Here is a 16,458-nt window from a genome sequence, read left to right as displayed (position 1 = left end):
CTAAAAGTTAAGAAGGCTAGCAGGATGGAGATGGGAGCAGGTGGTACAAGGTTCTTCGAAGTAGACCCATTTATCCATGAAAATAGTTTTTTCTAGGGTTGTCCCAACCAGCTCTTTGCCTTGCACTATCTTCCCTGACTGGCCTTTCAACCTCTAAGTACAAAGTTATTTCTTTACAATATAGTATAGTTAAGAATCCCAGGTTCTCTGGCATTGTGGGATTGAGAACATCTTCTTGACCCAAAGAGGAAGCAAAATGATATAAAGTTTCAGTGGCTGAGGATTTCAAATGGAGTTGAGAGGTCACTCTAAAAGGTATTCTTATGCACTATATGGATACCCCGTTTTTAGTGTATTGGAATAGCTAGAAGGAAATACCTGAAACTGTTGAACTGCAACCCAGTAGCCTTGATTTTCTTTTTTCATTTTATTTTTGTCATCCCGTAATTTACTCATTTTAACAGTCATCCTGATTAATGACAGCATATAAACAAAGAGAGGGTCAACTAAGCCAACCTGATTGAATGTAGAGAACCGTTTATGAGCTTGTTCGCATCTGGATGCAGACAGATGCACAGAAATACTAGTGCTAAGAGACGTCAAAACCCATTTGCTACACAAGGTAGGGTAGACATACCCCCCTGCAGGCCTGTTCCCCTATCTTAGACGACAATGGGAAAGTAAACTTCAGCCTAACCCTGTATGCCAGGGAGGCTGAATTAGTTTGATCCAAATTAAATAGCACGCATTGCATTATGACATATAAATATTCTAGAATTTTTAAACTGTTTTCCCCAAAGTAAAAGGAGAAGTATCCAGCATTTATGCTCAGGGTACTGAACCCCTCCTGTAGCTAACTCCCCACCTTGGACAGTGTCCTCTCTCCCCACGAGGGCGGGGCTGGAGGAGGAGTCCCTGCCAGACCCCTGGAGGATGAGGGGTCACACGGATTGGTGGGAGCTGAAGGGGTGACTGGCAGCAGGAACAGCCCAGGGTGATTTTTTTTTTTTTTTAATTCAGAAGCATCAAAATGAACCTGAGCTTGACCAGTGCTCAACAGAGAAGTCAGTCTAGCTGGCTCTGAACGTAATTTGTGACAAGGACAGGCTGGACAGTGCGGCACAGCTGCTGTCTGAGCTCTGGGCCCAGCCACCTTAGACTGGTGGGGGGAGGTGGGGGGGTTTATCAGGACCATCATGGGCAGTGGTCTGGGACCCAAGGCACTGCCCACAGCCCTGCCCCCAGGGCCTTGAGCCTTTACCCTGGCTCCAGCCTGCTTTCTTCCCAGATGCTCGGCTCCCCCTCAACTCTGTGACTCCCCAGTGGCCTTTTTTTTTTTTTTTTAAATTCATTTTATTGAGATATATTCACATACCACACAGTCATACAAAACAAATCATACATTCAACTGTTCACAGTACCATTACATAGTTGTGCATTCATCACCAAAATCAATCCCTGACACCTTCATTACCACACACACAAATATAACAAGAATAATAATTCAAGTGAAAAAGAGCAATTAAAGTAAAAAAGAACACTGGGTGCCTTTGTTTGTTTGTTTGTTTTTTTCCTTCCCCTAATTTTCTACTCATCCATCCATAAACTAGACAAAGGGGAGTGTGGTCCATATGGCTTTCCCAGTCACATTGTCACCCCTCATAAGCTACATTTTTATACAATCATCTTCAAGATTCATGGGCTCTGGGTTGTAGTTTGATAGTTTCAGGTATCCACCACCAGCTACCCCAATTCATTAGAACCTAAAATGGTTGTCTATATTGTGCATAAGAGTGCCCAGCAGAGTGACCTCTCGGCTCCTTTTGGAATCTCTCTGCCACTGAAGCTTATTTCATTTCCCTTCACTTCCCCCTTTTTGGTCAAGAAGATGTTCTCCGTCCCACGATGCCGGGTCTACATTCCTCCCCAGGAGTCATATTCAGACTACGTGTCTGATCCCACGTAGCGGGGAGGGCAGTGATTTCACCTGCCAAGTTGAGCCTTGATTCTTGAAGACGACTGTATAACTACTTGGCTTACATGGTGTGACTCTGTGATTGAGAAAGCCTTGCGACTCACACTCCCTTTATGCAGTGTACGGAAAGATGAATAGAAAAATAGGGACAAAAATCTAAATGAAAAATAAGGTGGGATGGGGGGATGGAATGCTTTGGGTGTTCTTTTTCAACTTTTATTTTTATTCTTATTTTCATTCTTTTTGGAGTAACGAAAATGTTCAAAAATTGGGGTGATGAATGCACAACTATATGATGGTACTGTGAACAGCTGATTGTACATTGTGGATGATTGTGTCATATGTGAATATGTCTCAATAAAACTGAATTAAGAAAAAAAAAAAGAATCCCAGGTTCTATATGTATATATTCCCAAAACATTGGGAAAAGAGGTCACTGGAGAGTAGGTAGTCAAATTACAGATAGTCTTTCTAACTTCCAATCTTAGTGACAAATAAAGAAATTATTTCCTCTTAGCCCTTTCCTCTGACTCTAATATAGTCAGCACCTGAGTGCTCTGATCAAAGAGAGAAATGTCAAAGCACTTCCAGGGGCTCTGGTCCTCGCCAGGCAGGGAGCATCAATCAGCACTGACTGCTGCTGAGATGGAGGACAGAATATGTACCATTACCACGTTCTCTGCATATAAATCAACTGGGTTAGCATAGTACAGGCAGAACTCAAATGACCACCACAGGCACAAAACACTCAGTAGGGAAACACCATTGGCACATGTCTGTCATGTTTTGGGGTTATCATTGCCGGGGAGGAGGATGTACTCAGAGGAAAAGGCTTCGAATTTTAACATTTACCATAAAAGAACTACCGGCTAAGCAAACAATCAGACACACAGGAGACATTCAATACATGCTTATTGAGTGCCTTTACCCCAAATCAATGAGTTATTTAAGACTCAGTTTGAAGCCTCCCCTCCTCCCTCTTATCCCCCAAACTAAATGCTTTTTTGAAGACAGGTACCAAGGCTTGTTCATCTTTACATCCCAAAGTCTATCAACAGTCCCTAGCACATAGTAGGTGCTTAATAAATATCTGACAGTTGGGTTATTGGTTGATTTGCTTTGCATGCAAATGTAAAACTTACAAAAACTTGTTTTTTAGAGCTCTTTAGGAAAAATACCCTTCAGACCTCAAAAAACTGAAGGGCCTGTTCTGAAAACTGACTAAACCATAAGAAAAAAAGTTATACTCAGAAGTGTGATTTGGATTTTACAAAGGTCTGTAATTTCCCAGGTTAGTCTCTAAAGCAAAACAAGATTCTAGGATTTACACATTTTGACCTAAAATACTGATCAAATTCCTGTCCTATAAAACTGACCGCCTTCCTACCCTTGCCCAGTGGAAACCCCATGAGCACAAATGTCCTCTCCTTCGTGGGAGGTGATACGCACATGTCAGCACAGCCAAGGAGCGGTTCTTCTGCAAGTTCTCTTCCCTCTGGGCCACGAGGGAGCTGTTGGGCTCTGCCTGGTAGGCACACAGCGCCTCCCACTCTTTCTCCAGTCGATTCTTGTTCTTCAAGTGGTCTTCCATGTAGGACTGCAATGTAAAAAAGCAGAGGTCAGGAAGTGTCACCTGGAACATCATCGGGTCCCGGGGCACGATGAGGGAAACTGCAGAGAGCTGACAGAGGGCGGAGCCCACGGTTCACTCATGTGTAACAGTCAGGGAACTGATTCTTGCCAGATCTAACAAGAAGAATATTAATAACAAAATGCACAAAATGCAGCAAATGCTTCTCAAGCATTTGCTAGAAAGTGTTTCTCCTATGTCTCCTATGGGCGCTAAGTGTGGGCATTAAAAACTTAAATTATGAAGTGAACTCTTCAGGTATTTACCACCTGATTGGAGAAAAAAGGCATGCACACATTAGACCACATAGGATTAACCATCCCAAAACTAGCATAGAAAATCAGGGTCCAACTAGAGAGTAAATTAATGTGGATGGAAGGAGTCAGTGAGATTTACTGAAGACAGTGCTTGAGCCACACTGGGAAGGATGAGAAGGATTTACACAGGATGGAAAAGGCACAGGATGGAGACGGTTGTGTCTGGCTGGAGTGGTGGGTCTGTGCTGAAGAGCAGTAGGAGAACAGGGTGCAAAGGGCAACTGAGGTTAGTCTGGATGCTTTGAATGTCTGGTTGAGCATCTGAAGAGAAGCAGTGGGGACTCACAGGAGGTTTATGAGCAAGGGTCTGTCCATTGTGCATCTGGCATTTGAAAACAGATACGTGTGAATTGTATCAAAGAAGGAATAAATACAAGTTAAAAAAATGTTACACAGGAAGGAAAAAGAAGCTGTAGGTAAAAAAAAGTAGGCTAAACAAAACACTATTAATAAACCCCTATCAAGGAAAGCATCTCATTAAAAAATGTTTTGCATTAAAAGTTTTTTCCTTTCCCTTTTTCATTCTAAGAGAACCACAGGTTACTAGCAGATACTATGTTGCCATAATTACTCGAAATTTATTTCATGGAAAAATATAAAATACACTGTTTGAAAACTAATTTATACATCAGATCAAAATCATGTCAACTGATTAATTAAAAAGGACTTTCAGATAGAAATGGAAATTGCACTCTAGATGTAAATCTCCAAAATGGGTGCCAAAGTGTTCAGTTACTCATCCCATGGGAAGAGTGAGACTGATAACAGTATCTTCTGCTTTGCTAACAGCCAGGGCTTGGTTTGTTACTCTTTCCAAATGCAGCACCTATTATTTTATTAAGATACATCATTTCCTCAGATATATGCTAATGAAAGAACAATGAAAATGGGAGAAACACCCTCAGCCCAAATATTTATATGACAATGCAGATATTAGGTAGATGTTCAGGAATCAGTTTCCTAAGCAAATGAAAATAACTGTCATCATATATTTTAATTAAAATGCCCGGGAACTCAGTCCAATCTCTTAGTGGAGCTTTCCCTTGCTCCCATTCCTATTTGTACACAAGCCATTCTTCTTATAATTGGCAGATTTTTCTGAATCCACCGGGTGTGAAGCATTTAAGATACCCGGCTGCAAAATGTTAAACAGCTTGCAGCATTAAAAAAAAAAAAAAAAAAAAAAAAAAGGAACCCAATATTTTGACCCTTGGCTGTTCCTATCTTAATTTTTCTGGGCACTTGCCTGTCAGCGGTGATTAACAGGAGAAGTGGAAGAGGAAACAAAGGCCTTCTGAATATTTTGCCTTCCACAAAGACAACCGTGCCTGCCAGCACAATCTACTTTTTTTCTTATTGATCTGTTCAGTAGAAAAACAGCCAGGTTTTAAGGAAAAGAATTTCAAAGGACCAAACCCATCTGCAGTATTGTACCCAAAGGAAATAATGTTCTATTCCTCTAAAATTTCTGTTTGTGGGTTTTCAATATGTTTACACATCAAAATAACACGCCCATGGACGCACACACACTAGGATCCTTATTTCAGAATGGTCAGCCACTACAAAGTCTAGCCAAGTGTCCATATGCTTTGCACTTTTTCCACTGTCAACTCCTCTGTCCACTCCCCATTCCCCACCCGTCCGATACCCACCCTCAGATTTGTTCAAAGGTCACTGGGTTGTTCTGGTTCTTTGGCCATCTCCTAGCTCATCAGTGCCAATTCCACGGGATAGGCTGGGAAAGGGAAAGAGAAGGGAGGAGCCATGCTGCCTTGTGCAGCTTCAGGGGTACCCTGGAGTCCTGCAACCCAGAAAAGGAAGGGAAACTTAAAACCAAACCATTATGCTATTTTAGTATATCTCTTATCAAAGTTTTGACAGGGGGAATATACTGAAGCTGAACTGAATTTCTCTGTATTAACGTCATTCAACAAATACCAACAGAGTACCCTATATACATTTGGGTCTGATACACAGCAGGCATTCACCCTATGTGTAATGGATCAATGGAGAAAAAGCCCTGTGCTCTGTAGGTGCTGTGGAGATGACATGCCTTCAAGGAACCACATGGCTCAGCTGCTCAGGAATTCCGGCAAGTCTGCGTGGACAGCACACTGGGGGTTGGTGGGGGTCTGGGTGGGTACTGTGCTGGGTGTGGGTGGGGGTCAGGGTGGATAGTGCGCTGGGGATGGGTGGGGGTCTGGGTGGATAGCAAACTGGGGACGGGTGGGGTCTGGGTGGGGGTCTATGTGGATAGTGCACTGGGATTGGGTCTATGTAGATAGCGTGCTGGGGGTGGGTGGGGGTCCGGGTGGATAGTGCACTGGGAGTGGGTGGGGACACAGAAGTAATATTCTATGGGAGAATCAGCAACTGGCTGTGACTTGAAGCAAGGACTCTCCGTTGTTACTCTTCCACATCCTCCCAGCCCCTGCTAGAGCCACTTAGCTCTAGATTTTCACCCAGATGATTGAGGAGTTGCAGTAATAGATATTAACATCCATAGAACCAAGCTTTTTTTTTTTTTTTTCATAAAATACCCTTGAATCTCAGAACCACATTCACGTTAGTAGCAGAAACATCATGGCTGCTCTAAACTGACTGAGTCAAAGAAAATGAATTCTGTTTACTCCTGCCAGTCCCTGAACATCACCACCACCTCTCTCCACACAGACCTTGGCATTACTTCATGCTTGGAAGAATCATCCTGATACAAATTTCTCAAGTTAGGAAATAAGTCAGAATCCAAAGGGCTCCATCTAGGGAATATAAACCACGAGCAGCTTTCTTCATTGTGGAATATCAAATACATGTTTTTTCACCAAAGTTATCCTACTAAGGAAAGTGTTTTTGCATAATATAATACTTAAGTTTTGTGGAAATACTGACTAGGTTATCTAGCCTCAAATATGGTATGTGGTGGGGAGCACTCACCGGGAGGTAGGAGTAAATCTGGCTCTGTACAGTTTCTATAGTTATTTTTCTCAAGATTTGTTAAACTACGGCCTTACAAATAGTTATAAAGTTGTTCCTGGCAAAAGGATTTCTGGTCCTAGCTCTTCTTTGGAAAATGCTCTTTTTACAATATCCATCATGAATAATGAGTGTGGAAGGCCGCCTCCCGAATCGGGCCTAGCGTATGCGCTGCAGCCTGCTCTAGAGTTACCCCCGCCCATCGAGTGAGCCAAGATGGCGCCTGCATCCTGTTTCCGCATAGTGACGCATGTATCCGCCACCCGCTCCTACCAATCGAAATCCTGTATACGCGATACTAGCCTAGAAGCTTATTGGTTGTTAATTGTGTATAAAAGGTCTTACCCGGACGGGGTAGGGTGAGACAGCCCACAAGGAGCCGTGCCTGACGGCCACATCGAGGCTGCTCTCCCACGAGGCGCCGTGCCCCGTGTGGGAACCAGTAACACAGAATGTTCATCTAGCTGTAGTAAAGGGCTTGCTTTCACAACTGCCGTGTGGTTCGAGTCGTGATTCATGACCAGGTTAGTTCGCGCAGTCTGCATCTCTCTCTCTCCTTCCCTGTTTCCCCTCGCCGGCCGGGAACCGGGGACCGAGCGGGGCAGCGCCGGACAAGTGGTGGCCCGTACGGGGAAGCTCCTCCTCCTGCCTCGCTCTCGACGGTCCCTCTGTGAGGAGAGCAGCGCTGCGCGTCGAGCTTACGGCGGACTTCCCGCGCCTGATCAACGCGAGAAGGTGAGTGCGTCTTATTACATGATAGTTAGGGCCCGTGGGTTTTCAGGTGACCCCGGGGGACTCGGAAGAGCTCTCCGAGTGACTGAAGTATAGTGCCGACTGCAATCATGGGGCAGTCCGGAAGTTCACCTCTCTTAGCTCCCTTAAAGAACCTTTTGAAACAACGGGGTATCTCGGTCAGGAAAAGCTCCCTTCAGCGTTTTCTTGATGATGTTGATACTTTTGCCCCTAAGTTTGCCTTTACTGTGCCCTCTAGTAATCAAGAGGAGCCCTGTCAACGCTTTGAATGGACAGTCCTGCCCCAAGGCATGGCTAATAGTCCTACCATGTGCCAGCTGTATGTCGCTGCGAAGCTAGCTAGCACTCGGCAGCAGTTCCCTCAAGTGAAAATCATCCATTATATGGATGACATTCTCTTAGCCCATAGAGACACAGATCTTCTTAAAACAGTTTTGTCACATTTAGTCCTTAGTCTTAGAGAAGCTAACCTAGAGACTGCCCCTGAAAAAATCCAAATGACTGACATTACCACTTTCCTGGGGGCGAAAGTCGCACCCACTCATGTTTCCCCCCAAAAGGTGTCTCTCAGGCTAGACAATATACACACTCTCAATGATCTACAAAAACTCATGGGGGATATCAATTGGATCCGTCCATACCTAAAAATACCCAATGTCAAACTAACACCTTTGTTCGACCTGTTGAAGGGGGATTCTAATATAAACTCACCTCGAAGTTTCACTCCAGAGGCAAGGCGAGTACTATGCCAGGTGGAACAGGCGCTCAGTGGCGCTGCATTGAAGAGAATAGACCCTGATGAGCCTTTTGAAGCCTGCGTGCTGCCGACAGAATTACAGCCCACTGCGGTACTGTGGCAGCGGGGGCCGCTGCTCTGGGTCCACCCTGGAGTTTCCCCCAAAAAAGTCCTAGAGCACTATCCTACAGCGGTTGCAGACTTGGCCCTAGAATGCATTAAAAGGGCTGTGCAGCATTTCGGTCAGCAGCCCAAAAATCTCAGGGTGCCTTATTCTTCCCAGCAGCTTGAGATACTCACCGGATGCATAGATCAATGGGCCATTCTCCGGTGTACATTTCTTGGTCCCATTAACAATCAGTTCCCTAAGGCTCCTCTCTTGCAGTTTGTCACCCGGCACCCAGTGATTTTTCCCAAAGTAACCTCTCCTAGGCCACTAGCAGGCGCCCCCACCGTATACACGGACGGCTCCAGCTCTGGAACAGGGGCGTATTGTGTGGAGGGGGACACTCCTAAAACAGTGCTCTTCCAACCACAAAAGCCTCAATGGGTAGAACTGCAGGTTATCATTGCAGTCCTGGAAAGCCTTTCCGAGCCCTTAAATGTCGTCTCGGATTCTGCTTATGTTGTGAACTCTGTACAAATTTTAGAAACGGTGGGCATTGTTAAACATTCCTCTACAGTAAGGACGTTCTTTGCCAAACTACAGGAGGTTATATGGACCAGGCAACACCCTTTTTACATAACCCATATTAGAGCCCACACAGGTTTGCCTGGCCCTATGGCCCAGGGGAACCATAGCGCAGATGTAGCCACTCGACAGCTGCACATCTTTCCGACGCTGGTACCGTATCAACAAGCCCGAGAATTCCATGCCAAGTTTCACATCAATGCAGGTACCCTAGCTAAGCGGTTCAGCATACCACGTGCAGCTGCTCGAGATATTGTCCGAGCCTGCAACAATTGTGCAGAGCAGAGAGCAGTCCCCTCGGTTGGGGTCAACCCTAGGGGTCTCACCCCAGGGGATACTTGGCAGATGGATGTCACTCATCATTCAGAGTATGGTAAGATCAAGTACTTACATGTGTCGGTGGACACATGCTCCCAAGTTTTATTTGCCTCTGCTGAACCAGGAGAAAGAGTCTCCCACGTCATTGCACACTGCCTTGCTGCATGGGCAGCTTGGGGTAAGCCAAAGACGTTAAAGACGGATAACGGGCCTGCCTACACTAGTAAATCCTTCCAAAAATTTTGTGACAACATGGATGTCCAATTAAAACATGGCATCCCCTATAACCCTCAGGGGCAAGGAATCATTGAAAGAGTGCACAGATCTCTCAAAGACTTGCTTAAAAAACAGAAAGAGGGTATAGGCCACGGCCTGTCCCCAAAAGCTCGACTGTCTGTAGCCTTGCTCACATATAATTTTTTAAACGAAAATTCACAAGGAATGACACCTGCCCTGCAACACACCACCCCGAGTCCTCCGCATAGAGGTCTAGTCCGTTGGAAGGATGTCCTGTCGGGGCAGTGGAAAGGCCCTGACCCGGTGCTCAGCTGGGCCAGAGGCTCTGTTTGTGTTTTTCCCCAGGAACCAGGACGTCAACCAGTGTGGGTTCCGGAAAGACTGGTGAGAACCGTGACATCACCTGAAGAAGCCAAGGAACAGCTGTCAGAAACGCCAACGAATATACAACCTGAACCATTAGACCAAGCCTCCGACCCTGCTGATGATGGCGACGACCGACAAGACGATAATAGTACGACTGACCACCCCGCGGTTGCCCAAAAAGAGGATCGGTAACTCTGTTCTTTGCTCTCCTATAGCAATCCTTCTAATCTGCCTTTTTCTTTTTAGTGGAACTATATTTCCTCCACAAGCTTCAACGAGTCCTTCCCCCTCACCAATGACACACTGATCCTCTCTTTTGCTAACCTCTCTGTCAAGGTTGTCAACACCACAGTTGCGGCGAATGCTACTTGTGAAACTGGGCTTGCTCCTACAGTCTGCAACCGTTCCAAAGACCCGGATGCCTCGCCGCCCCGCTATCCTAGTGTATCGCCCAAGTTATGTCTGGCTCCCCGTCAAGGCAACCGACTGAGTTGGCCCTGTTTCTCAAGTTGTTTCACTTAACAATATCCCCTTCTCTAAGTCTAGGCGTCCAAGAGGCATAAAAGAATGGCTATCGAATGCTGCCAGTGTAGCTTCCTCTTTGTTTGTCCCAACGATCGGGCAGGCTGTGCTACAAGCATGGACAGATCGGCAGCTCGCCATAACGATGGAAACGGTAAATGGCTTGGTCAACCTTACCCGAGACGTGCTACGCCGCCACAATCAGATGCTGAACTTAAATTTCCAGGCCATTCAGAAACTCCAAGCGGAGATAGATGAACTTGGACTGGAAATAGATGGACTCTGGAGAGTGCTTCAGCAAACATGTGACACCCGGTGGCTTACGGTTAAACTCTGTGTCACTCCTGTCAGGGCCAACGTGACCGGAAGCATTTCCAGAGTCTCTGATTGGCTGAAAAGGTCATATTTTCCTGAATTTGTTAATCTCTCCCAACAGGTGGAATCTAGTTTAGACACAATTGGGGGGATCAAGTTAAAACCCGTTAAAGTCGATCTCTCCGGGTTAGGCGAGGTTCTACAGAAACTATTGCACAGTGTTTCTTCCTGGTTCTCTTGGCCCAATTTAACTAATTGGATCCTCATTGCAGTGGGATTATTGGTGGGATTAGTCGTTGTTAAATGTTTGCTAGAACGCCTGTTTCAAGCGCAGCAGCAATTGCGTGTTACCACTATGATGGCTATGACTCCCACCTCTGTTACCCCCGATAGTGACCGATTTATTAACCATACCCCTTCCTGGTCGCCTCAGGTGGGGCGCTTTGGAGCAAAATTTGTAGCGAATCGCATGGCTGTTTCTCGGGTGTAAAAGGCGACACCAGTAGTCATAATTTTGTCTCAGGTGGGTCTCTAGGGCAGAGTCCTAGTTGTGGCCAGACTGGACCCTAGCCATTGCACAGAGACACCTAGTGACACCCCCGACTCTGGTTACTGCTGTTCCTGCCCCCGTCGTTGTTCCCCAGTTGCCAGGCAAAGCACTGCAGGGAGAGTCACGTTGTTTCCAGCTTACGGACTCTCCGGTCTCCATATGACGTGAGCATTCTGGTTGGTGCTAGAGGCTCCGCCGCTGGATGGCTGAGGCCTAGTCCAGACTCCCCAAAGCACCAAAGAGGTTGTGAACCATTTGGGTTCACGGGAGCACGCTCATCACTGGAGACACTGGGTCAAAAATAAATAAGAAAGGGGGAGATGTGGAAGGCCGCCTCCCGAATCGGGCCTAGCGTATGCGCTGCAGCCTGCTCTAGAGTTACCCCCGCCCATCGAGTGAGCCAAGATGGCGCCTGCATCCTGTTTCCGCATAGTGACGCATGTATCCGCCACCCGCTCCTACCAATCGAAATCCTGTATACGCGATACTAGCCTAGAAGCTTATTGGTTGTTAATTGTGTATAAAAGGTCTTACCCGGACGGGGTAGGGTGAGACAGCCCACAAGGAGCCGTGCCTGACGGCCACATCGAGGCTGCTCTCCCACGAGGCGCCGTGCCCCGTGTGGGAACCAGTAACACAGAATGTTCATCTAGCTGTAGTAAAGGGCTTGCTTTCACAACTGCCGTGTGGTTCGAGTCGTGATTCATGACCAGGTTAGTTCGCGCAGTCTGCATCTCTCTCTCTCCTTCCCTGTTTCCCCTCGCCGGCCGGGAACCGGGGACCGAGCGGGGCAGCGCCGGACAAATGAGCATCTTTCAATAAAACATGACTGATTCTTTAGAATGATGAAACTTGGCAGATCTGAAAAGGGGGCACTGGATATTACCTTAATTCCTGTAAACTGCAGCTTAAAATTTCACATTTATCTTAACAATGGGAAGTGAACGTATGCTGCAAGATCACTTGAATTTCTAAATTTATTGGAAGAAATACAAACTGAGAACCTAATAAGCAAGGACCAGTTTTGCTTGGGTGGGAGAAGGAAGGTAAGAAAAGGTAGATGACTGACATTATTTTTTTCTTCACTGAGAATTAACCAATCTAAAGTTATACTTCATTATATTGAAATTGAGATAAATTTTTCATTCTCTCAGCACATATTGTTCCAGCAGCCTTGCATTTGTACTGTTCTGCTGGTCTCAATCTGATCTGTTCTGCATTTTTCTATTAATATTTTTATGAAATGTAGTTTATTATATTAAATTGATTTAATTTCCTCCATCCACATTTTAATAGTCTTTCCTCTTTCAAGGTTTGTGGATTAAGATAATTTACATCTGACACAAGAGTGTATCTTTTCATGCAGCCCATGTGGCATACCAAGCTTTGGTGGTAAAATAAAACATTTTAGTCAATAAAAACAAAGGAAAAAGTACCACAATAATTTAATTCTGTAGGGTCCCTTCTCTTCAGGGCTGTGAGAAATGTAAATTATCACAGGCATGGGCAAGGCACCTTAGACACAGTTATCTTCTGGAATAATTAGGTAAACGGACACGTAATTTAAAAAGCACTCAGGTTCTGTTTTCCATTTTGCTTTAGGTGTTTTAAGCATCAATACTAAAATACTTTTATTTTATGTATGTATGTGTGAGGGGCTGTGATGGTGATGGTAGGAGGGCTTCATTTGCTAACAAAAACTGTAGCTTCCTTATTGCATAACAGCACATGTAGAAAAGAGCAGAAAACAGAGATGAGCAGAACAAAAATAAAAGGCACTCATAATCTCAATAGGCAGAGATAACGTGGAAGGTTTTTATAAACTCCCCCATTCTTGGTGCACATTTGCTATTCCTTTTTTTACGGTGCTGGCTATCATCACATTAGCTTTGCACACCATCAATATTACAGAATTTTTTTTAAGTTGAAAAGATCTTGACGTGAAGCTTGCATCTCATATATAGGGAAAGCAAGACTTCGTGAAGTTAAATAATTCTCTCCAAAGCACCCAGCAACCAGAAGCATAGCCTGAGTTTCGCAAGACTGATTTTGACATACTCTCCCTAGCCCCCACATGATCTTCCTTTCCAGCAATTCACTCCCATGTCAAACACTTAAACTCAACATTTAAAAAAATACGTCTCTATTATATTAGTTATATTCTGCTTTGTATTATAGCTGTTTGCTTCAAGATGTTGTTCCCCCATGAGGTTCATTTTCTGAGGGCAGGGTTTGTGTTTCTGTCAGCTTTGTCATTCCTGCAGCCCTTAGCACATACAGTAGGCACAACAGTTAGCATTTGTCCAACGATGGCTTGCAACCTGGAAATTCCTGAGTAATCGGTACTACAGATGACAGGCATCTGAAAAATTGCCTTTAAATATTCTGAAACTTGGAAGAATTGCCCAAAAAAGTAATATATGGAATTTTGAATGTTTTGTTACATCTCCTCACTGCCTTTCTAGCAGAGATCTGATGATCACCTTTTCAACCCATGCCAAACAGGTGATACCACATTCAAGCACTTCTATGACACCCCCAAATTAATGGCAATCTTTTAAACTCAGATGAGCAGGAACCGTTCAGAAAGCTCTTCTCCCCAGCTCTTCTACTTCTGTGTAAGTCTTAACCTCCTTCATAACCCAGACCAAGTCCTCTGTCTCCCCTGGAGCCTTCCCAGTCTGCTCCCACCCATTCTGTGAACTCCAGAGAGCTCAATAGTTACCACTCATTTGGGACTTGGTCTGTGCTGTCTCCATTATAACTGGAGCTGTATATTTCTGTAACCTGGCTCCTAAATAGAGGATGAACTCCTGGCAGTTAGAGATACTGTCTTACACTAGTAGGTATGATATCACTTAGCACCTTCCTTGTCCCTGGGCTCTGAATTGAAGCTTTAAGAAGGAAGCTGGAAACTCAGGGATATACAAAATAAAAATTAGTTTACTAGTGCTGAAAGGTGCTATCCTAAGGTGATACAAACTCAAAGTGATGAGTAAGTGCTTAATATTAGTTGATTTGCTTTGAAGAGATGAGATAAATTAACATTTGATAGCTCCCCAGGGTTCTTAAGGAATGTTTGGAAGCACATCTTTAATCTTTAAAGTTGCTCACTATACTCAAAACTATTTTTGGGTAACAAAGGTAGGTGTTCTGAAAGGGATCTTGGCTGGAAGGACTCAGCATGACATTTTCAGGTTCTTCAACTCCATTAGGGGAATTTTCCTTAAGCTGATTTTAGAGCTGCTGGGTGAGTCTGAGGCCCTGAGTGAGAAGGTATCTAAAACTTTCTTGAATTTTGACACTACTGGAGACGTTCCGGGGGCCTAGACTTGATCTGTGTGCATAAAAGCTAATCCCCACATCAAACCATTTTAAGAGAAAAGCTACAAGGTTTCAGAATGTGGGTTTTCTAAGTTGTAGCCAACACACACTGGCTGACATTGACCCCAGACTGCATACCATTAACATTTACAACAGGCTAATGATGTAGTTGCATTTGAGTGTTTTGTCCTTTGAGAATGACATCATCAACTTTCATAGGATCTGTTTTCTAAAAAGACACTAATTCAGCCTAAGGTTTTTTCTTTAATCTTTCTTTGATTTCTGACTTCATCTTTCCAGCTCCCCATCTCCATATTTCCTTTTCTAGCCCATACTCTTAGACCATTTAGGATAGGAAAATTCAGAACAGGTTCTAGGTGAGCTGTACTTTGTGCCATCAGCTGCCTTTTGCCAGCAATAGTTTCAGTGTGTCAGACAAACCAAGTGGCTTCCACATTTAATGAACAATTTTACAGAGAATCCTAAATCTTGCACAAAAAAAAGCGTTGTGTTATAAGACAGGAAAAATGTGTCCACAGTTCATCAGTGTGGCCTACATATTTTCTGCACTTGTGTTTGGTCAAATCATCAACACCATGAGGTGAAGAAAGTAATTTCTAGTAATATAGAACATCCAGTATGTTCTAGATACCTAATACATTATGTTAATAATCAAAAAAATACTTTATATCCTCAAGAGATTGATTTTTCATAGCATTCACAAAAACTTTATAAATGCCTGAAGGAATTTTTGTTGAATAGGAAGACAACTCTAAAAAAATGGAGAAAGTAGTAAACTTGTTTTCGAAAGCCTTCTTTAAAAAGTACTAAAAAGCTTCTGGTCTCACAACACAGCTTACTTTTTTGGCTATGTACCTTTGGGTAAGCCATCTAATCTCACTGACTCTTAATTTTACTCATACATAAAATGGGAATTATAATATGTAAAATGGGAATCATAGTATACAGGTGATTTTGAGGGTTGAGTTCATATATGAAAAATACTTCTAAATTATAAAGTATGTACAAATTGAAGGGATGATGATGGTAGTAAGTCTCACTTTTTCATTAGAAAAGGAGGGAGTTAGATGATCTCTTAAATTCTCTTTCACTTCTAGTATTTTGTGATTCTACTGCAGATATGGGGGCATACCCAAGCCTAATACAAGGTAACACATTATGTGTCCAAAATACCAACAACTTACTGAAGCTTAAATGCAGAATTAAAGAGATGATTATAATACCATCATTACTATGGTGTAACATTACTATAAGTAAGTGTAGTGGTAACATATCAGTAATACTATTAAAGAGATAACTTTAGCAACATCATTAAGTACATGGTTCATAGTTTCGATGTTTTTATCTTCTCTAGGAGAAATAATGAAATTTGTAATAAACTCATTATTTTCTCATTGTGTGTATAAAACTAGCACATGTTTGAGATATCACGCCACTTTATGAAGATCTCAGGGATGGTTCTAGTTGCATTGTTGCTCCTATTTACTTTCTTTTGCTTGTTACTGTTTTAAGAGGGAGGTATTTCACGGCCAGTCTTGAAAAGTGGAATTACTGGGAAATGCCCATTTAAGGGACAACATGAAACTAAACTGCTAATTGATAAAGACGATTTTAAGTATAGGAAAAGCATTGCTATTACTCTGTGGTACTTATGATTTGGGATTCAAAGATTATATTTTTCAATTCAAACTGAGACTTTTTTATGGGCACCATTTTACCAGTGTCAGATT

General features: G+C 43.7%; 1 protein-coding gene across 1 annotated transcript in view; it reads right to left on the bottom strand.

Annotated features, from left to right (window-relative positions):
• The window catches only part of PTPRN2 (protein tyrosine phosphatase receptor type N2), a 1,313,563-nt gene that overhangs the window by 84,539 nt on the left and 1,212,566 nt on the right, over positions 1–16,458 (bottom strand). The window contains exon 15 of the mRNA XM_037835719.1: positions 3,425–3,572. Within this exon, the coding sequence (XP_037691647.1) occupies positions 3,425–3,572 (148 nt within the window). The remainder of the gene's footprint in view (positions 1–3,424; positions 3,573–16,458) is intronic.

Source organism: Choloepus didactylus, chromosome 5, assembly GCF_015220235.1.
Source record: "Choloepus didactylus isolate mChoDid1 chromosome 5, mChoDid1.pri, whole genome shotgun sequence".
Lineage (NCBI taxonomy): Eukaryota > Metazoa > Chordata > Mammalia > Pilosa > Megalonychidae > Choloepus > Choloepus didactylus.
This window is presented reverse-complemented; position numbering and strand designations above follow the sequence as displayed.